Source organism: Heptranchias perlo, chromosome 4 (genome assembly GCF_035084215.1).
Source record: "Heptranchias perlo isolate sHepPer1 chromosome 4, sHepPer1.hap1, whole genome shotgun sequence".
NCBI lineage: Eukaryota > Metazoa > Chordata > Chondrichthyes > Hexanchiformes > Hexanchidae > Heptranchias > Heptranchias perlo.
In genome coordinates this window covers 38,377,497-38,400,549 of record NC_090328.1, presented here as the reverse complement: position 1 = coordinate 38,400,549, position 23,053 = coordinate 38,377,497, and the positions used below count along the sequence as shown (strand labels likewise).

Here is a 23,053-nt window from a genome sequence, read left to right as displayed (position 1 = left end):
TCTCCTTAGAACAGAGAAGGTTAAGGGGAGATGTGATAGAGGTGTTCAAAATCGTGAATGGCTTTGACAGAGTAAATAAGGAACAACAATTTCCAGTGGCAGAAGGGTCGGTAACCAGAGGACACAGAGTTACGGTGATCAGCAAAAGAGTCAGATGCGACGTGAGGAAACATTTTTTTACACAGCGAGTTGTAATGACCTGGAATGCACTGCCTGAAAGGGTGGTGGAAACAGATTCAGTAGTAACTTTCAAAAGGGATTTGGATAAATACTTGAAGTGGAAAAAAATTACAGGGCTGTGGGGAAAGAGCAGGGGAATGGGACTATTTGGATAGCTCTTTCAAAGAGCCGGCACAGGCATGATGAGCCAAATGGCCTCCTCCTTTGCTAACCTACTATGAAACTGTGATATAAAATAAATCCTCCAGGAAATAAATTGTTTTATTCCCAAGTAATTTCACAAGGTTGCTTGAAAATGCCTCAAGGCTTTTAATGGTAATCACTGTCAGTGTATTGAAGCATACTGTTAGTTCATACTACGCAAATCACTAGAACAAATACTTTAAGGTCCCAGCAGATTTGGGACACTTGAACAAAACAAATTATCTGTGTAAAGTTTCAGCTGACAATAGAGAGTTAGGCAGGTTTATTGCAGCAAAGCCTGCGGGGCTTTGTGGAGAATTCTATTTTGAAAATAATTACACTAATAGGGAGTCACGGGGTGAACTGTACAGTGAAGGAATCCGATTAACTGATCAATTAAATCAGTTTACAAATCTAATGGTGCTGTATTTTTATTAAACACTAAATTATGAAAATTAGTTTGAGTCACAATATACTGCAATCTCTGTTGTCACGATGCAGCGTTGAATGAATTACTGCACCGGTCAAGTATGACAGATTGTAAAGCATTGATCACTTTAGATATATTGCAACAATTAATAAAGAATTATGCACAAATGATGTTATGTTTTATTATAAGCATAAATTGTCCCCATTTGAATGATTTCTGTTCTTTGTCCTCACAGATATAAATGAATGTGAGTTTGAGCCCTGTAGAAATGGCGGTATCTGTACTGACCTCATTGCAAACTATTCCTGTGAATGTCCAGGAGAATTCATGGGCAGAAACTGCCAGTACAGTAAGTAATTATGTGCTTTTTGAATGATTAAAATGACAGATATCAATATTGCAAGAACAATTATTCAGCGTTTCTCTCCGTCTGAACCATGTAACTTTAATACAGTAATAGTTAATCTCCTATGGGAATCAAGACAAAGTGTAGTACTCAGATCAAGCAGGATTAGGAGGGTGGAGGATCATTAATTGGACCAAGAAGTGGGATGGGAGAAGGAGGCTGATGGAGTATGGGGAGAGACATGGGAAGGCAAAAGGAGGGGGTAACGAAGGAAGGGGGAGAGGGGGAGGGAGGCTGGGGAAGGGAGAAGGAGGCAGATGGAGAATGGGGAGAGATGTGGGAGGCAAACAGAGGGAAGAGGGGGGAAGTAGGCAAAGGAATGGAGATGGGAAAGAAGGAGTGGAGGAGGGAGAATTGAAGAGGAGGAGAGGGAAAGGAGGATGGGGAGGTGGTGGGCTCCAGTCAGCTAATTAATTCTCAGCGAGGGGAGGGCATGGGGAGATGTGCTCAAGTGAGATATGTGGGCTTCAATCACCAAATTTGTGGTCAATGTGGGTGGACTGCAATCACCTAAGTAATGCTCAGTGTTGGTGGATTGGCTGGCTCCAAACACCCACCTGCTGCTCTTTTTAGGGAACAGCAGAGCATCACGTTAGCTGTTCCACTTCAAACACTATGTTTTAAAGTTCCTGTTTGCTCTGTGTTCATAGCTCAGGTGAGACATTACAAAGTTACTTTTCTCCATGGCTTTTGAGATTCAGTAGTTTATAATGGGCGCTAGGACCATCTACAGATTTTGTGCCTTTGTGTTTCTGATATCCTGCCGCCCAATCTCTTGACTACACACAGTGGCCATCAGGCAGATGATCTGCTGCTTCACATTCCTTCACATCACAAGTATCCTTTGGAGGGAAACCTAAATCATCTTCACAACCTGTATGGTGTGGTCCTGTTTGTGTGTATGTGTGTGTGTTTGTGATTTTCTTTCTTTCTTAAGTAGACTTAGTGAACTTACCTTTACTCACCTAAACCAACATGTCCACTATTTGTGAAGGAAAGGATTGTTGCAGCGCCAGCTGTAGGTCGGTGTTGGGAATGGCATAGAGATTTCACAGAAAAGACTTAAGTTGATTGGTCCTGTAACATTAGTTAGGGTACCGCTTAAGTTAATAATAAAGAGAAAATTCTGGAAAACACTCAGAAGGTCAGGCAGCATCTGTGGAGAGAGAACCAGAGTTAAAGTTTCATCAGAACCTTTCATCAGAATCAATCTGAAACTCTGTTTTTCTCTCCACAGATGCTGCCTGACTTACTGAGTGTTTTCCAGCATTTTCTCTTATTATTTTAGATTTCCAGCATCCACAGTATTTTGCTTTGTTTACTTATGTTAATAACGTTACTTGACAGCATCACTTACGGGTGCAATACCATTAGACTGTTGGGACCGCACACTGTTTTTAAATGTATAAAATGTATGCAATTGTTCAAATTCCAGTTAATTTTAACAGGCAATCTGCTCTGTGAAAAAAATTACAAACTTTTATAATAAATACTTCAAGTCTGTAAGTTGTTTTGCAACTGAAACAAATTATAAATGTGTTAACTTAAGAATGGGAGTACAAAAGCAAAGACAAAACAAAAATATGATACATGAAGCACACTTGTAATACACAAAGAACAAATAAGTTTAAAACATTTTTTAACATATAATAAAATGGTTCTGTATCCAAATTCTTTTACCATGTAAACGAATAATGGCATTATTACCCACCTACAATGAAAAGCAAATCTAAACTTGCACTTCCTAATTCATGAGGAGCAATATGATTCTCTGCACAATTCTGATCTCTTTAATCAACGCCATTAATTCTAATTCAGCTTATTTGTCTATGTGATCATTTTTAGTCCTGATCTGTCCCTTAGAATAGATTCCATAATTTACCTGCTGTTAATTTTAAATTGTGGTTGCCTGGGTCAGATTTGTTACTTTTTAAATATAGGTATGAAGTTTGCTTCCGATCCAATGCTTAGTAATTCTTTAATCATGATATATTGGATCCCAACAAAGTGGGAGTTAAAGGTATCTTGAGGAGTGGATGCATTTTGGGATCACACCTATTCCGCCATTTACATATTGAAATTGTTTTAGGTTTAGAAGTCACTATGAGTAAAAAGTGCGGCAGGAATGAGACCAGTTTCTTTTCTTTAGTTAAACCCCAACCATCAATTACTGGATTGTTTTTCTCTGCCACCCCCATCCACTCACCTAAAACAGGGTAACAGATAAACTTCTGGTATTTTTAAAGCCAGTGATGAAGGTTGTTTAGAAGAGCATATACCGTGGTGAGATCAATGAAATTCATGAAATGTAATATGTCTACGTACTGAATACGTTGCCAGATCAGTACAGTTGCATTAATTGTCAAGAGTTGGAACGTTTGAGCAGTGGATCAATGAAGTTATTACGCACTACAATGAACAAAGGCTGGGGAGATTTTTTTTAGATCAGACATTTTGTCACATGGGTATGCCTGCACAGAACAGTGAGGAAGAGAAAGGTTGGAGGAAAGGGACAGGAAAAAGAAAGGGAAGATATTGTCAGAAAACAGGTTGGGAGATTATCAGGGCTGAAATTAGCCTACAACTTCTTTAGTCTGGAATATGAGGAGTTGGTTGAGGATCAGTCTCTTGAGGGCTGGTATACACTGTGGACCATGGAGCATGGTACTACCTGGGGAGGGACTAGTGAGAGTAGGAGGAAAGAGATGCTATTATTGGGAAACAGAGGATAAACGAATATATCTTGGAGTGACTTGGAGTTTTCCCCTCCCCCGCCCTCTCCCCCTGCCCCCCCCCCAGATGTGAAGGACAACAAGGAGCATATGGACAGATTTTTAGGAGAGTTGGGTTAGCATGCAGTGGTTGTAGCTTATGTGGGAACTAATGGTGTTGGTAAGGGTTTTGTTCAGGGAATGTGAGGCGTTAGGGAAAAAAACTGAAAAGCAAGATTGCATGGCCAGCATTCTCCATAACACTATCTGTACCATGCACTAAGCCAGAGAGGCAAAGGAAGATTAGGCAACTAAATTCATGATTGAAAGACTGGTGTAGGAGGGTGGATTAAGTCTGTGGAGCATTAGGATCAGTTTTGAAAAGGTCAAGGCTATACAGGAGGAATGGACTCCACTTGAACCAAACTAGTGCTCCTGTCCTGGTATGTAGAATACATAAAGCTGTGAGTGTGACTTTAAAATAGTTGACTCATGAGATGGAGAGACCTAACTTAGAGCAGTGAAGGGAGGGGTTAAAAATAAGTATAATGCGAAATAGAATAAGGAAGCAATAGAAGGAGGAAGACAATGCAGGAAAAACAATAATGAAGGTTTAAAGTATCTAAATAGCATTAGGAATAAAATTAGGAATAGGAATAAAATCAAGAGCTAGATGCAATAATTACTACACTGTCTGAACATTGATAGAAACGCTGGAGCAGACTGAGGATTGAGCAATTCTGGCTATAAAATGTTCTCGAGATAGATAAAGCAAATAAAAAGAGAAGGAGGTGGCATTAATCCGAACACAATTGCAGCAATAGAACAAAGCGATAATTATTGAAGGTGGTGTTCAGACGGGAGCCCCGATTTTAATCTAACCCGCCTGGCAGGATGACTTCAATGGGGAGTAAAATCGGGCAGGGTGTAAAATAGGCATCTGACACAAACCCACCCCATTCCAGCCAGGTGGGTTTGGTTATAATCAGGGCTCAAGTATCCCTGGATTAAACTGAAATAGTAAGGACTATATGACAATATTAGGTGCCCATTATAGACCACAAAATGGTGACAAAGAAATGGATTTGTAGATAATTTTGAGAAGTTTGCCGAAATAATTGAGCTTTAATAATGGAAGACTTCAACTACAAAGACGTTGACTGGAAAAAAACTAACGGTGATCAATATGGGAAAACAAAAAGATGCAGTACTAGACCTGTTCTGGATAATGATCCAGAGCAAATAACTGACATTAAGGTGGAAAAATATTACCTAATCATAAAATTGGCTTTGTAGTCAGAATATAAGAAGAAAAAATAGTCAAAACTGAAGTTTTTGAACTGGAAGAGAACAATTTTTGGATGGTGGAAAGGGGACCTAGACTAAATTAATTGTTGGAAGATGAAACAGCAGATAAGTGGTGAGAAAGTTGTGCATGAGATGGATATGGTACCAATAAAGACGAGAGTAAAAGGGTTGCACCTAAATCTACGGTTCCATGGACAAATAGAGATTAGGGTAAACAAGTCTTCAGAAGGAGATCTATGATAAAATTAAGCTAGTAAGTACAGAACAAAAACCAGGAGTAATACCAAAAGCAGTGAAGTAAAAATGGAAATTAGGAGGGCCAGAAATAATATGGAAAAAAGACAGGTGGACAACATAAGAGGAAATAAAGGCATTTATAAACATATAAGCAAAAGCATAGTCAAAGCAATGGCAGGACCACTTAGGGACAAAGATGGCAATCTGATAGAGTAAATGATGTGGAGATGCCGGTGATGGACTGGGGTTGACAATTGTAAACAATTTTACAACACCAAGTTATAGTCCAGCAATTTTATTTTAAAATTTAAAATAAAATTGCTGGACTATAACTTGGTGTGATAGAGTAAAAGAATAGCAGAGAGGCTCAACAAGTGTTTAGCCTTTGTATTTACAAAAGAGAATGAAGGGATGACTGCAGGAGTGCTGGAGGAGGATGTGGAAGACCATCTAATTGATGTAAATATTATAAAGGTTAATGGGATTTAAAGTTGATAAGTAACCAGGCCCAGAAGTTCTGCATCCCAGAGAGAGAGTGAGAAAATAAGAGGTACCAACCATAATTTTTCAACATTATTTAGAAAAGGGAATTGTACCAAAGGATTAAGAAGCACCAAATGTTACGCCACAGTTCAAACAGTGCAAAGGGATTATTTGGGTAATTATAAATCAGTTAGCCTCACATGAATAATAGGAGAACTACTAGAGACCATAATAATGTACATTTAAAAGGTATGAGCATACCAGAGCCAGATGACATGGCAGGTCATGCTTGACAAACAATTAAATTCTTAGTGGACAAAGATAATGTAGGGGATATGTTTGGACTTTCAAAAAGCATTTGATAAAGTGACATGTCTCAGGGGTCTCTGTTAGATTCCCTTTTGTTCTTCATGCATATAAATGATTTGGATGTGGACATGGAAAATTTGGTAATACAAAATGAAGAGGCATGACAATCTGTGAGGAAGAATTCAGGAGATGTAAACAAGTTAGGAGTGGGCAGATAAGTAGCAACAAAAATAAATTTGAATTTGTACATTGTTGGGTAAAAGATTAGAAAATGGAAATTTTCCCTAAATGGTAAATTCTCAGTAGAGTGGAGGAACATAGAAACATAGAATCATAGAAAATAGGAGCAAGAGTAGGCCATTCGGCCCTTCGGGCCTGCTCCGCCATTCAAAATGATCATGGCTGATCGTCTAACTCAGTACCCTGTTCCCGCATTTTCCCCATATCCCTTGATCCCTTTAGCATTAAGAAATATATCTATCTCCTTGAATATATTTAATGACTTCGCCTCCCCTGCCGTCTGTGGTAGAGAATTCCACAGGTTCACCACCCTCTGAGTGAAGAAATTTCTCCTCATCTCTGTTCTAAATGGCATACCCCGTATCCTGAGACTGTGACCCCTGGTTATGGATTCCCCATCCATCGGGAAAGTCCTCCCTGTATCTAGTCTGTCTAGTCCTGTTAGAATTTTATATATTTTGATGAGATCACCTCTCATTCTTCTAAACTCTAGTGAATATAGGCCTAGTCGACCCAATCTCTCCTCATATGTCAGTCCTGCCATCCCAGGAATCAGTCTGGTAAACCTTCGTTGCACTCCCTCCATGGCAAGGACATCCTTCCTCAGATAAGGAGACCAAAACTGCACACAATACTCCAGATGTGGTCTCACCAAGGCCCTGTACAACTGTAGTAAGACATCCCTGTTCCTGTACTCAAATCCTCTTGCAATGAAGGCCAACATACCATTCGCTTTCCTAACTGCTTGCCGCACCTGAATGCTCGCTTTCAGCGACTGGTGTACAAGGACTCCCAGGTCTCGTTGCACCTCCCCTTTTCCAAATCTAGCACCATTCAAATAATAATCTGTCTTTCTGTTTTTACAACCAAAGTGGATAACCTCACATTTATCCACGTTATACTGCATCTGCCATATTCTTGTCTAAATCACATTGGAGCCTCTTTGCATCCTCCTCACAGCTCACATTCCACCCCAGCTTTGTGTCGCCTGCAAACTTGGAAATGTTACGTTCAGTTCCCTCATCCAAATCATTGATATATATTGTGAATAGCTGGGGCCCAAGCACTGATCCCTGCGGTACCCAACTAGTCACTGCCTGCCACCCGGAAAAAGACCCATTTATTCCTATTTTCTTTTTCTGTCTGTCAACCAATTCTCAATCCATGCCAGTATATTCCCCCCAATCCCATGTGCTTTAATTTTGCACACTAACCTCTTGTGTGGGACCTTATCAAAACCTTCTGAAAATCCAAGTACACCACATCCACTGGTTCTCCCCTATCTATTCTACTAGTTACCTCCTCAGAAAACTCCAGCAGATTTGTTAAGCATGATTTCTCTTTCATAAACCCATGCTGACTTTGTCCAATCCCGTTAATGCCTTCCAAGTGTTCTGTTATCACATCCTTAGTGTTCTATTATCATCCATAGAAAGAGCAGGTGGAAAAAGCATACAAGGGGAAAATGGGATTCTGGGTTTTATATAATGATATGTTAATCATTCTTTACTTTTGAATAATGTGAAATACCAGAATTATTATTTGTCAGATCGTATATAGTCATTTGGATAACCTGTTTCTTTTTAATTATCCTTCTCTGGTGCCTTTTTTCTCACTTGTGCCAGTTGTCCACTCCTTTCTATTTTTTATTTGTTGCATACGTCACACTTCGTTAGTACTAAAGTATATTAAAAATAGGGAAACAATCATGTACTGCTGGATTTTATGACCTTGAGAATCTGACCTCACCCGAAGTCCAGGAGCCAGAAATTTACAGGCAGGTGCAATTAACCTCTTATTGACCTCAGGAATTTACATGCAGATACAATTACATCAATTTGCCTGTTTAAACTACTCTCCCACAGACAGAGGACAGGTTAAGTACAGATCTATATTTACACCTACATATCATAACCATATCCCATCAGGAACGCCACAGGAGATCCAATGGTTTCATTAATATGTTCATGCAGAAAACAGCTTGGCTTGTGCAAATTCAAACATGTTATCTCTTGTCTAAAAGTGTTACAGTTACAAAATTTTTATAGTGTCCATTCAGAATGATCCACCGGGATAGTGGTAATGGTTTCATGAGCTTTGATCATGGAGCAAGGGCAGAAAACAGTGTATTCATTCATGATAAATAGCAATGTATAGCTATGGTTTAAACACTCATATTGCAAATTCTTGCAAGAATGCTGCAGCAAAAAATCAACTAGTTTTCAAATATGGAGAACCTTTTAAAAAAAAATCAGTACAACTTTACATTATGTCTTTGTTACTTTGTCTCCCTTTTGAACTAATTCTTACCCATACCCATTACTAACAACTGCTATCACTATTTTTTGTCCACAGAATGTTCAGGACCACTAGGGATGGAGGGAGGGATTATATCCAACCAGCAGATTTCTGCATCCTCTACACATCGTGCTCTGTTTGGCCTGCAGAAGTGGTATCCATACTATGCCAGACTGAATAAGAAAGGCCTTGTAAATGCTTGGACTGCCGCAGAGAATGACAGATGGCCTTGGATTCAGGTAACAGATGGGTGTACAAAGAGGGACAGACTAAAACATAATTTGCAGCTTTTTTTTCCTGGATGCTGTCTATGATAAAATGTGAAGTAGCAGGCCCTAAAGTAGTCATTTATTTAATGTGGTATTGATGTATTTTTAAAAGACCATAAAATTAAAAGCCACTCATTTGAACCTATCAATTGATACATGTTATTGTGTGCCTTTTTGTTATCCTAACGTATGGCTGAACAATATTAATTACAAACATGATTTGATCACCAAAATGGCTGCTGGACAATGAAAGCAGAATTGAAAGCCAATTCTTAAAGATTGCACACAAATTATCAATAGTGTTTTAAGTTTTGCAATTTTTATTGGATTGGGTTTCTTTATATCCTCCAAATGGTAAATGTTGCATTCTGAAGGAAAGCTATAGTTATCCAATATTGTGTAGAAGTTTGATTCATCGGCAGGTCTAACCAGGTAAAGTTAGAAGCTGTCAGTGTGAATTTCAACAGTTAAATAAAGTGAGAGCAAGAATACATCTCTTTTTTATCCTTCAGACTTAATTTTATGGTCAGAACTATTGTATTCATACTTTAAAGATTACAGTAACACAATAATTACAGTGACACAAAACACAGATCCAGCTCAAAGTTGCTTAGTACTTGTATGTTTTAATGTAATTTTAGAGGAATAGAATGGCATTTTAAAATTGTGCACAAGTCCGTCCAGGAAATAATTTATTTTCTATTTTTAAATTTTGTTTAATTTATTCTATTGTACTCTAACTTAACTGGTCCAGATCAAGCATGTTATTACAACAGTTGTATTTATTAAGATGCCATACACTTTGTGATGATTGCAGTCAGAATGCAGGTGGACAGGAGCACACAGCTGCAGACTACTTAATCCCGCCCATATGCAATGGGATGATAGCAGGAGTATTACATTGAAATTTGACATTTTTTCATTGCTAGAATTGTAGCTTTTTGTTTCAATTTTTCCCATCTTCATTTCAATTTGCTGACTCCTTGCAGGAGTAAAGTTCTGCAGACACTGGCTGCCATGTTACCTTGTCCAACTGGCCGTTTTTCAAGTGTGACCCTGGACAGTGAGTCTTGTCAAGCTAATTCATCAGGAATGGTATCAAGGCTATGTTTGATTGCTCACCTTATGCCCAGATCTGCACACTTTCCTGAATAATGATCAGTTGCAGGAACCCTAACTACAGCCAACTGCAGCCATTTTACAGTTTCTCTGGCTGTTTAAGTGGATCAGGGGTCAAACTTGTAACAATTCTGCTCCGTGTGGCTTTGCAGGAAACTGTTCAATACACTTACCCATTGAACCCATCAGAGGAGCTTTCAGGAACCTCAGAGAATGAATGCACTGCTTTGTGTTGTATTCACACATACAAATAAGGAAGGTCCAGGGTTTGATCTCTGGTCTGAGGTAAGCAGGCTGTTCTCAGTCAAGCGAAGGCATTACAATTGGCCTCAATGGCTCCAGGCTAGGGGAGAGCAGAAAAGTTACCAAAACTTCTTGCTTCTGATTGCTATTCATGGACCTTCACATGCAAATGCAGGAGATTTGTAGGAGGAAGAGAGGGAGAGTGTGGGGTGGTGTAAGGGAAGTGAGTGGAGAGCTGAAAGTGGAGTGGAAGAATTGAAGTAGCAGGAGGTGTGGAGTTGGGGAGAAGTAAAAGGGTGGTTGAGGAAGCAGAGGAAGACTGATACAGGTATTGAACAGATAGTTCAAAGAGGAGGAGATGGAATCATTGTGTAAATTCTTCCTCCACCTCCCTCTACTCCTCCCCCACCCCATCCTGGGATTTTCCCAGGTATTTTGCTTAGTGGAGCAGGTCAGCATTGCAGCATAACTTGCTTTGGGAGGGATGGGGAGTAATGGTGGGGGGGCATTGCCAGAGTGAAAATGAACTTGTTTGGGATGCACAGTGGGGAGAGAGGTCCAGTCACAGTATTATTGCTTCTTAAGTGGGGGCAGACTTGATTAAGAACATAAGAAATAGGAGCAGGCCATACAGCCCCTTGGGCCTACTCCGCCATTCAATAAGATCATGGCTGATCTTCGACCTCCACTTTCCTGCCAGATCCCCATATCCCTTGATTTCCTTAGGGTCCAAAAATCTAACGATCTCAGCCTTGAATATACTCAACGACTGAGCATCCACAGCCCTCTGGGGTAGAGAATTCCAAAGATTCACAACCCTCTGAGTGAAGAAATGTCTCCTTAACTCAGTCTTAAATGGCTGACCCCTTATCCTGAGACTATGCCCCCCAGTTCTATACTCTCCAGCCAGGGGAAACATCTTCTCAGCATCTACCCTGTCAAGTTCTCTCGGAATCTTGTATGTTGTTTCAAATGGAGGAGGGGGTGGGGAGATATAGAGGGTAATTTTACCCCCCAAGAACGGGTGGGCTGGGGGAAAGTGGGTAGTAAAAATTGTTGATTTTGTCAATGGGACCGTAACCCGGCTCCAATGCGCCCACTTCCGGGTTTAACCCAGGGGCATTTGGATGCACACACGCAACAGAAATCCGGAACTCACGTCCCCTATTAATATCGGCTGGCAGGCCGTTAAAGGGGCAATTTACTTACTTGAAATACTTAACGTAGGTGATTTTTTTTTGTGGATTCTGAACCTGAAACTAATTTAACCTCACCTGCACAGATTTCCCATGGCTTCTCAAACTTGCCAGTGAAACGGAGGCAAGATTCAAGCAGAAGTTGATTTGGTCCTTTAAACCTGTGATTGACACATCTTAAGAAAAGCTCAGGGATTGCAACTGGTCTCGCAGTTCTCTCAGGCAAATGTTTGGCTCAGAGTTGTTTGTGTTGGGTCTCTATTCACTCTTCCAGCAATCACTCAATTAAATTAAATAAACTGAAAATAATCAATTGTTAACATCCTGAATCAATGTTGAGTGCATGCACAAGCTTATATTTTTAAGAATGATGACAACATTTGAAATATTGGACTATTCTGCAGTCAAGTTACTTGAAAGAATCATAACATTTAATAAGAACCTGGCTGTTCTGCTAATAAAAATGATAGAACTCCAAATGTGTTTCCAATTCTCATCCATTATTTGCCTTTATGTAGTCCATCTGTTACCTTCTTTTTCTGGCTTTCTCTCTTTCCGTCTTTGGCAATAGACTATCCATATATATTTATTACAAGCTCGGGCTCCTGCAACTATTTGGCTTGTGTTTCTTCCCACCCCACTTCCAATAAATACTTCACCCCTTTCTCTAATTTGCCCCTTCTCTGTCATATCTGCTCTAATAAATTTATTTTCCACACCAGAGTTCCTAAATGTCCTTTTTCCTCAGTTGAGTCTTTCCTCAGCAGTGGTTGACAGGTCCTTTGATTGAATCCACCATATTTCCCATATGCAGCAGAAAATGACTGCTGTGGACATCCATTATGGATTTCATCTTCTAATGCTAGTGCTGGTGCTGTTAGGAAGTTCAAAAAATGAATGTTACTTACATTACACTGATCATGAAATCGCTTCTCTCCTTCTCCACCTCACCTTCTTCTCTCCCTCTCCCCTCCTTCTGCTCCCTCTCTATTCCTCCCCACCTCGTTCATTTTCCCTCTCTCCTCTCCATTACTACCCTCCTCTCTCCTCATCTCTCCATCACCCCACCCCTCCCCTGTCTTCACCCTCTATCCACCCTCTCTCCCCTCCCCATTCCTCCCCCTCGCTGCCTCTCCCCTCCCTACCCTTCCTCTCCCCCTCACTCGGTCTGCGTTCACTGTTCTTACCCTCTCCCTTTCTCTTACCCTCTCCCTTTCTCTTACCCCTCCCCTCCCTGTCTTGGTTCAAATATCTCCCTTGGTTGATGTGAAAAGTTGCATTGGTTTTGACTCCCCATGTGCAATGCCATGGGAGATCAACTAACAAGAACTGTACCCAATGAAAAGAAATATCTTCCCCTGCAGCACCACCATTGCATCACTTTCTGCATCTCCCGGTAGAATAGTAAATGTTGTCTCCACTCACTAAGCAAAGATTGGGAACCAAGCCAATGAGTATTTTAACCGGGAAGAACGGGTGGGTTGGGTGGGGGGGGGAGCAGTAAAAATTTTAAAAATCTAAATCCTGACCCCAACCTGCCTCAAACCCGCCCACTTCCAGTTTTAACGGAGGCGGGACGAGGGGCCGGCGGGTGGGCGACCAACCCGCTCTTAGGAGGTGGGTCGGTCACTGAAAGCTTTCAAGGAGACTGCGGGCCTCTATTTTTACAGCTTTTTATTTTTAATTTCTACTTCACGCCACGTGAGTGAAGGCGAGAAGGCCCAATACAGCAGGTAAGTGCTTGTATTGCACTGCTTGTGGGCCCAGAGGAGCAGGAGTGCTTCCCCCAGGCCCAACTAGCCTACCTGCAGCGACCTTCCCCCCACGATCATCTCCCCCCCCGCCCCCCATGACTCCTGAACCCCGATGATTCCAGGCCTACCCCTCCCTCCACCCCCCCCCCCCCCCCCGCCAAATCTAAGACTTACCTTTTCTCATCTGCTTCCTTCCTCTTCTCCCGTCCGACTGATAGGCAGTCTGTCAATCAGGCTGACCTGTCGGGCGGGAAACTGACAAAAAAAAGATGTACTTGCATCCAAATCATAAGGACGTGCGACCCATCAGGAATTCTGCCGCCCCCCCCCACCCCCAGGCGGTCTTCCCGGCTCCATGTTAAAATTCAGGCCTATATATCCTGAAACAAACCCGAAAAATGACAATACGGCCAAATGCATCCCCATAGCGTATGACCACAAACACATAGCACAAACACCAAATTAAGAAACAAACCTTCTCCTCCCCACCACTGAGCAGAAATTCTGGCATTAGGTCACAAACTCTCATTCACCCCCAACCACCCCCATCTCAGAAATTGCTGGTTAGGATATTAAACCAGCATTCATGCTGAGATCCTCCTCCCACCATGGTTGAGATGGCCCTCTGCCATGGTTGAAATCTCCTGCCCCCCTCCCCGCCATGGTTGAGAACCCCCCACCACCGATAGCCACCTCCGGCACCAGACCCCATCCCCGCCTCCTGCACGATGTCCTCCATGCCCCACAATCGCTCCCTCCCTCCATCCTCTCCAATTCCCGGCTGCTTTCCCTCCCGACAGCCAGTCTGTCAATCTGGCTGGCAGTCACGCGGGAAACCCGGAAGTGAAATCAGTTGCGTTCAGTTGAGTTGTGATCGTAGATTGCAGCGCACTTACTTGACTTACGGGTTTCCCACGCAATTATCTACCCACCCACTCGATTCCCGGCTCCAGGTAAAATTCATGCCCATAGAAGCTGTTGCTCAGTAAAAAAGTGAGGGTGTCTGGATCTAAACAAATATGTTGCTCAATGGGGGAGTAATATGAGACTCCACATTTTTTTAATTTAATTTTCTGTTGTTTGGTTGTCATTAAGACTAACCACGTTTTTAAACCTTAGTTTAGACCTGGTATTTTTAAGCGTATTTGTTTGGTGGAGTAATTAGTTATTTTCCAGCTGGGCAGATGAGCAAGTTTGCAATTTTTCAATGACTTCTCTGATTGCAGCATGCAATGGCCCTTTAATTTGAAGCTGTCAAATCGATGGCGAACCATTAGGAGCAAGCTAACGATTTCCGTGTTTTAGTCATGTGCAAACCCGGAAATTTGCTCCTTCAATTCGCCATTAAAAATGGAGAGTGCTGTTGAGCTCCTCCATTATTTTGGGAGCAATTTCTTGCTCATCACTTTGCAATTCTCTGCATTAAATTTCATCTGCCATGTGTCTGCCCATTCTACCTGTCTGTCTATATCCTCTTGAAGTCTATTATTATCCTCCTCACTGTTTAATCCACTTCCAAGTTTTGTGTCATCTGAAAATTTTGAAATTGTGCACCGTACACCGAAGCCCAAGTCATTAATATCTATCAAAAAAAGCAATAGTCCTAGTACCGACCCCTGGGGTAATGTACACCTTCCTTCAGTTTGAAAAACAACCGTTCACCGCTACTCTCTGCTTCCTGTCCCTTAGCCAATTTTGTATCCATGCTGCCACTGCCCCTTTTATTCCATGGGCTTCAATTTTGCTGACAAGCCTATTGTGTGGCACTTTATCAAATGCTTTTTGAAAGTCCATATACACAACACCAAACGCATTGCCCTCATCAACACTTTCTGTTTCCTCATCAAAAAACTCAATCAAGTTAGTTAAACATGATTTACCTTTAACAAATCCATGTTGGCTTTCCTTTATTAATCCACATTTGTTCAAGTGACTATTAATTTTGTCCCGGATTATCGATTCTAAAAGCTTCCCCACCACTGAGGTTAAACTGTCTGGCTTGTAATTGCCGGGTTTATCCTTACACCCTTTTTTGAACAGGGGTGTAACATTTGCAATTCTCCAGTCCTCTGGCACCACCTCTATATGTAAGGATGATTGGAAGATTATGGGCAGCACCTCTGCAATTCCCACCCTTACATCCCTCAGCAACCTAGGATGCATCCCATCCGGACCAGGTGACTTATCCACTTTAAGTACAGCCAGCCTTTCTATTACCTCCTCTTTATCAATTTTTAGCCCATCCAGTATGTCAGCTACCTCCTCTTTTACATTTGCATTGTGATCTTGTATTTGGTTCTGGATATACGTTTGTCACTCATCAGATTTAATAATTGTGAAGAAAATTAACTTAGCAAAAATGAATGACACAGAACAGAGGTCTCAAGCTTGCCAGTTCTGAGTTGGCTGCTTAGTGAGAGGGTAGCTTACTGTGCAACAGAGATTGTTTATATAACGGTTAGGTTATGGAGAAAAATGTGTCGATGACAGCTGGCACAGAAAGAGTGTAGAAGATACCCTGATAATGCATTATGGTATGCTGACTCTGACATGAGATTCTGTTCCAGTAATAATGAGCTCAGGGGCAGTAATCCAGATTCAGTGTTTCAAGTTGATGCTTCCATTTTCTATAGAGCCATTCTGTTTAAATGGCTAGATAGTTGAAAGAAATAAGGCACGAAAATATTATTGTGCATGTTCAATTGCTTCTACCCTCTAGCTCGATGGTTTCTCCCTCTCCCACTATCATAATCCTGTCTGTTACAAAAAAGGTATTTAAAAATCTAAGAGATATGTATGGACATTAAATGTGTTCATATGCACAATATTACTGTAAAATATATGTTGTACTTGAGCATAGGAGTAATGAGAAGTAAGTGGGAGACATAGAGATCGAAAGGGTGTGGTGATTTATAGGAGAGAGGAAGCACAAGCCAGGAGGATTTCAGGAGACCATTAAATCTGAACTGGGATAATAACACGCTGAGGTGGGTCTTATTGACCTAAATTCTGATTCAAAGCTACCGATTTAGTTGTTAATTGTTTGATAGAAAAAGTGGGCAAAATTTGTGCTGAAATTTTGATTCATTTTTCTATTATTAAAGTATCAAGCTCATGCACCAACAACTTGCATTTATATAGTGCTTTCTTAAAAATAATGATCTTGGGAAGTGGGCAGCATTGACAAGTGCAGTATTTATTGCCCATCTCTAGTTGCCCACAGGTATTAAGAGTGAACCGCATGTAGCCAGACCAGGTAGGGGCAGCAGGCACCTCCCTATAGCACATTATTAAATTACTTGATTTTTTTACAGCAATCCAGTAGTTTCCTTGATTATTTTTTCTGGTGCTAGCCCACAAATTACTACATTTATTATCTTTCTCTGCATCAGTGGAAATATCCTAGAATGTGAAGTTTCTCTTCATAACTATAGTTTCCCATCCCCAACATCATCTTCGTAAATCTATACTGTATGCTGTCCATAATTAATGTCCTTTTTATAATAAGGCAGCCAGAACTGGACACAGCACTCTAACTGTAGTTCAGTGGTAGCACTCCTGTCTCTATGTCAGAAGATTGTGGCTGCAAGGAATTGAACACATAATCTATGCTGACACTTCAGTCTGTAGTGAGGGAATGCTACATTGTTGGAGAGGCAGTCCTCCAGATGGGACTGAGGCCCTGTCTGCCTGTTTAGATGGGCATAAAAGATTCAATGGAATTATTTGAAGACGAGCAGGTGAGTTCTCCCATTGTCACCATAAGAACATAAGAAATAGGAGCAGGAGTAGGCCATGTGTCCCATCAAGCCTACTTCGCCATACAATCAGATCATGGCTGATCTTCAAGCTCAACTCCACTTTCCTGCCCGATCCCCAAATCCCTTGATTCCCCTAGAGTCCAAAAATGTATCTATGACAGCCTTGAATATACTCAACGACTCAGCATCCACAGCCCTCTGGGGCAGAGAATTCCAAAGATTCACAACCCTCTGAGTGAAGAAATGCCTCCTCATCTCAGTCTTAAATGGCCAACCCCTTATCCTGAGACTATGCCCCCTAGTTCTAGACTCTCCAGCAAGGGGAAACAACCTCTCAGCCTCTACCCTGTCAAACCCCCTCAGAATCTTACATGTTTCAATGAGATCACCTCTCATTCTTCTAAACTCCAGAGAGTATAGGCCCATTTTACTCAACCTCTCCTCATAAGACAACCCTCTCAACCTAGGAATTAATTTAGTGAACCTTTGTTGCACTGCCTCTAAGGCAGGTATATCCTTCCTTAGATAAGGAGACCAAAACTGTACACAGCACTCCAGGTGAGGTCTCACCAAAGCCCTGTACAATTGTGGTAAGACTTCCTTACTCTTGTACTCCAACCCTCTTGCAATAAAGGCCAACATGCCATTTGCCTTCCTAATTGCTTGCTGTATCTGCATGCTAACTTTTTGTGTTTCTTGTACGAGGACACCCAAGACACTCTGGACACCAACATTTAATAGTTTCTTGCCATTTAAAAAAAAGCTGTTTTTCTATGCTTCCTACCAAAGTGAATAACCTCACATTTCCCCACACTATACTCCATCTGCCAGCTTCTTGCCCACTCACTTAACCTGTCTATATCCCTTTGCAGTCCTACTCAGCTTACTTTCCCAACTAGCTTTGTATCGTCAGCAAAATTGGATGCACTATGCTCGGTCCCTTCATTCAAGTCATTAATATAGATTGTAAATAGCTGAGACCCAAGCACCGATCCTTGCGATACCCCACTAGTTACAGCCTGCCAACCTGAAAATGACCCGTTTATCCCTAATCTCTTCTGTCCGTTAACCAATCCTCTATCCATGCTAATATATTACCACAATCCCATGAGCCCTTATCTTGCATAATAACCTTTTATGTGGCACCTTATCAAGTGCCTTATGAAAATCCAAATATAGTACATCCGCTGGTTCCCCTTTATCTACGCTGCAAGTTCCATCCTCAAAAAACTCTAATAAATTTGTCAATCTGATTTCCCTTTCATAAAACCATGTTGACTCTGCCTAATCATATTATGATGTTCTAAGTGCCCTGTTACCACTTCCTTAATAATGGATTCCAGCATTTTCCCGACAACTGATGTCAAGCTAACTGGCCTGCAGATCCCTGTTTTCTCTCTCCCTCCCTCCTTTCTTGAATAGCGGGATTACATTTGCTAAGTTCCAATCCGCTGGGACCATTCTAGAATCTAGGGAATTTTGGAAGATCATAACCAATGCATCCACTATCTCTGCAACCACCCCTTTTAGAACCCTTGGATGAAGGCCATCAGGTCCAGGGGATTTATCAGCTTTCATTCATTAGTTTCTCAAATACTTTTTCTCCACTGACAATTACTTTAAGCTCCTCACTCTCATTGGCCCCTTGGTTCCCCACTATTTCTGGTATGCTTTTTGTATCTTCTACTGTGAAGACAGATGCAAAATATTTGTTTAATGCATCTGCCATTTCCTGATTCCCCACAATAATTTCTCCTGCCTCTGCCTCTAGGGGACCAACATTTACTTTTGCTACTCTCTTCCTTTTTACTCTACCATTTTTCCCTCAACCAACCTAGAGAAATTTAATGGTCAATTGTCTCATAGCTATATGTGGGACCTTGCTCTGTGCAAAACGTGATATCAGAAACGGCTGAGCGCACTGGATACAACAAAGGCTATGGGCCTCGACAACATCCCGGCTGTAGTGCTGAAGATTTGTGCTCCAGAACTAGCCACGCCTCTAGCCAAACTGTTCCAGTATAGCTACAACACTGGCATCTACCTGACAATGTGGAAAATTGCCCAGGTATGTCCTGTCCACAAAAAGCAGGACAAATCCAATCTGGCCAATTACTGCCCCATCAGTCTACTCTCAATCATCAGCAAAGTAATGGAAGGTGTCGTCGACACTGCTGTCAAGCAGCACTTACTCACCAATAACCTGCTCACCGATGCTCAGTTTGGGTTCCGCCAGGACCACTCGGCTCCAGACCTCATTACAGCCTTGGTCCAAACATGAACAAAAGAGCTGAATTCCAGAGGTGAGGTGAGAGTAACTGCCCTTGACACCAAGGCAGCATTTGACCGAATGTGGCACCAAGGAGCCCTAGTAAAATTGAAGTCAATGGGAATCAGGGGGAAAACTCTCCAGTGGCTTGAGTCATACCGAGCACAAAGGAAGATGGTAGTGGTTGTTGGAGGCCAATCATCTCAGCCCCAGGACTTTGCTGCAGGAGTTCCTCAGGGCAGTGTCCTAGGCCCAACCATCTTCAGCTGCTTCATCAATGACCTTCCCTCCATCATAAGATCAGAAATGGGGATGCTCGCTGATGATTGCACAGTGTTCAGTTCCATTCGCAACCCCTCAGATAATGAAGAAGTCCATGCCCGCATGCAGCAAGACCTGGACAACATCCAGGCTTGGGCTGATAAGTGGCAAGTAACATTCGCGCCAGGCAAGTGCCAGGCAATGACCATCTCCAACAGGAGAGAGTCTAACCACCTGCCCTTGACATTCAACGGCAATGCCATTGCCAAATCCCCCACCATCACCGTCCTGGGGGTCACCTTTGACCAGAAACTTAACTGGACCAGCCACATAAATACCTTGGCTACAAGATCAGGTCAGAGGCTGGGTATTCTGCGGCGAGTGACTCACCTCCTGACTCCCCAAAGGCTTTCCACCATCTACAAGGCACAAGTCAGGAGTGTAATGGAATACTCTCCACTTGCCTGGATGAGTGCAGCTCCAACAACACTCAAGAAGCTTGACACCATCCAGGACAAAGCAGCCCGCTTGATTGGCACCCCACCCACCATCCTAAACATTCACTCCCTCCACCACCGGCTCACAGTGGCTACAGGATGCACTGCAGCAACTCTCCAAGGCTTCTTCGACAGCACCTCCCAAACCTACGACCTATACCACCTAGAAAGACAAGGGCAGCAGGCACATGGGAACACCACTTGCACGTTCCCCTCCAAGTCACACACCATCCCGACTTGGAAATATATCGCCGTTCCTTCATCGTCGCTGGGTCAAAATCCTGGAACTCCCTTCCTAACAGCACTGTGGGAGAACCTTCACCACATGGACTGCAGCGGTTCAAGAAGGCGGCTCACCAATTAGGGATGGGCAATAATTGCTGGCCTTGCCAGCGACGCCCACATCCCATGAACAAATATTTTTTTTAAATTGGCTGCTGTGTTAGCTGACAGAGGTATAGTGACTGCACTTCAAAAGTAATTGTTGTAAGTAGTTGTGAAGTACTTTGGGATGTGAAAGATGCTACATTATTACATGCTCTTTCTTCATCTTTTTTACTCGTATTCAATGTCCCTACTTATGTAACCCAAAATGCTGTTGGCCTTTTTAAATCTTTTTATCTAGCTGTACTCACATCTTCAAAATATGTATTTGAACTGCTACATCTTCCTGTTAATCCATTTTCTTCAGCATCTTTCCTTTGCATATATATACCACCCTAAACATTCACTCCCTTCACCACCGGCGCACCGTGGTTGCAGTGTGTACCGTCCACAGGATGCACTGCAGCAACTCGCCAAGGCTTCTTTGACAGCACCTCCCAAACCCGCGACTTCGACCATCTAGAAGGACAAGGGCAGCAGGCACATGGGAACAACACCACCTGCACGTTCCCCTCCAAGTCACACACCATTCCAACTTGGAAATATATTGCCGTTCCTTTGTCATCGCTGGGTTAAAATCCTGGAACTCGCTACCTAACAGCACTGTGGGAGAACCTTCACCACACAGACTGCAGCGGTTCAAGAAGGCAGCTCACCACCACCTTCTCAAGGGCAATTAGGGATGGGCAATAAATGCTGGCCTTGCCAGTGAGGCCCACATCCCACAAATGAATAAAAATAAAACTGCCATTCCATGTTTTTCCTCCCAAAATGTATTCTCACATTTATCCACATTAAATTGCATCTGTCATCTTTCTGCCCAGTATGTTAACCTCTCTGTCTTCCTGAAGTATTTTACAATGCTCCTCACTGTTTGCCAAATCTCCTACTTTTCTGTTATCACCAAATTTTGAGAATGTGCTCCCTATGCCCAAGTCCATATCATCTATATATATACTGAGAACAAAAGTGGCTCCAGCATCACTGCTGAGGTACACCACTTCCAACTTTTCTCCAATCCAAGCAATACCTACTTACCCTAACTCTTTGTTTCTAGTCTATCAAACAACTATCTATCCATGCTGCTACATTTCCTCTTACACCATATGCCTAAAGTTTTATAATAAGCCTCCTGTGAGACACCTTATTGAATGCCTTCTGATAATCCATATACATCACCGGACAGAATTTCCATAGTGGTTTACCGATCTCCCACCGTTACGAGGGAGATATGGTGGGAGATCGGTAAACTAGATCTAGAGTATTGTGTTCAATTCTGGGCACCACACTTTAGGAAGGATGTCAAGGCCTTAGGGAGGGTGCAGAAAAGATTTATTAGAATGGTACCAGAGATGAGGGACTTCAGTTTTGTGGAGAGATTGGAGAAGCTGGGGTTGCTCTCCTTAGAACAGAGAATGTTAGAGGGAGATTTGATAGAGGTGTTCAAAATCAAGAACGGTTTTGATAGAGTAAATAAGGAGAAAATGTTGCCAGTGGCAGAAGGGTCGGTAACCAGAGGACACAGATTTAAGATGATTGGCAAAAGAACCAGAGACGACATGAGGAAACATTTTTTTATGCAGCAAGTTGCACCGATCTGGAATGCACTGCCCTGAAAGGGTGGTGGCAGCAGATTCAATAGTAACTTTCAAAAGGGAATTTGATAAATACTTGAAGGGAAAAAAATTACAGGGCTACAGGGAAAGAGCAGGGGAATGGGACTAATTGGATAGCTCTTTCAAAGAGCCGGCACAGGCACAATGGGCCAAATGGCCTCCTCCTGTGCTGTACCTATTATGATACTATGATATGATATGAAATAGTGTAAATGGCTGTTTACACTGTTTCTCTGGGTTTGTGCCAAAGTTATGGGGAACCCCTGTGGAAATTACCCTATTATCTACTGCATTCTCTTTAGCAACCTGATTGATCGCTTCTCAAAAAAACTCTATATTAAATTTGTCAAACATGACTTGCTTTTAACAAACCTATGCTGGCTGTGCTTGATTAACCCTTGCATTTCTAAATGCTCACTAATGTAATCTTGAATTATGAATTCTAAAAGTTTACCCAAAACTGATGTTAGACTAACTGGTCTATAGTTACTTGGTGCCACGTTTTGGGATTTTGGATTACTTTTTTTCACAAATGATTGTGGGTTGAGTTATGTTTAAGGGTTGTATTTTAAAACAAAATGCATTTTCACAGGTTTTAAATAAAAGGCCACAGGCTAAAGACATTGAAAATGTGCAATGAAGCCAGACTGGACGATTTGTGGAATTCACTGCTAACGCAATGAGAGTCAATTATCTCATCCCAGGCTTATTAGCCAGAATGCCTCCCATTTATCTTGAGCACAACAGGAGATGACTTTGTTAAACTCCCATCCCAAAATCCCAAAGGGTTTATCGACAGGCTTACTGGCAAATCAATGTTGGGGGGAAGTCAGCACTTCAGTTCTCTCCCAGCTGGTAGGATGCGAAGGGAGACAGGGGTAGTCAGGTCAGCAGGGGAC

General features: G+C 42.0%; 1 protein-coding gene across 1 annotated transcript in view; it reads left to right on the top strand.

Moving 5' to 3' along the window:
- The window catches only part of LOC137320472 (EGF-like repeat and discoidin I-like domain-containing protein 3), a 204,626-nt gene that overhangs the window by 94,696 nt on the left and 86,877 nt on the right, over positions 1-23,053 (top strand). The window contains exons 5-6 of the mRNA XM_067982171.1: positions 1,029-1,142; positions 8,843-9,024. Of these exons, the coding sequence (XP_067838272.1) occupies positions 1,029-1,142; positions 8,843-9,024 (296 nt within the window). The remainder of the gene's footprint in view (positions 1-1,028; positions 1,143-8,842; positions 9,025-23,053) is intronic.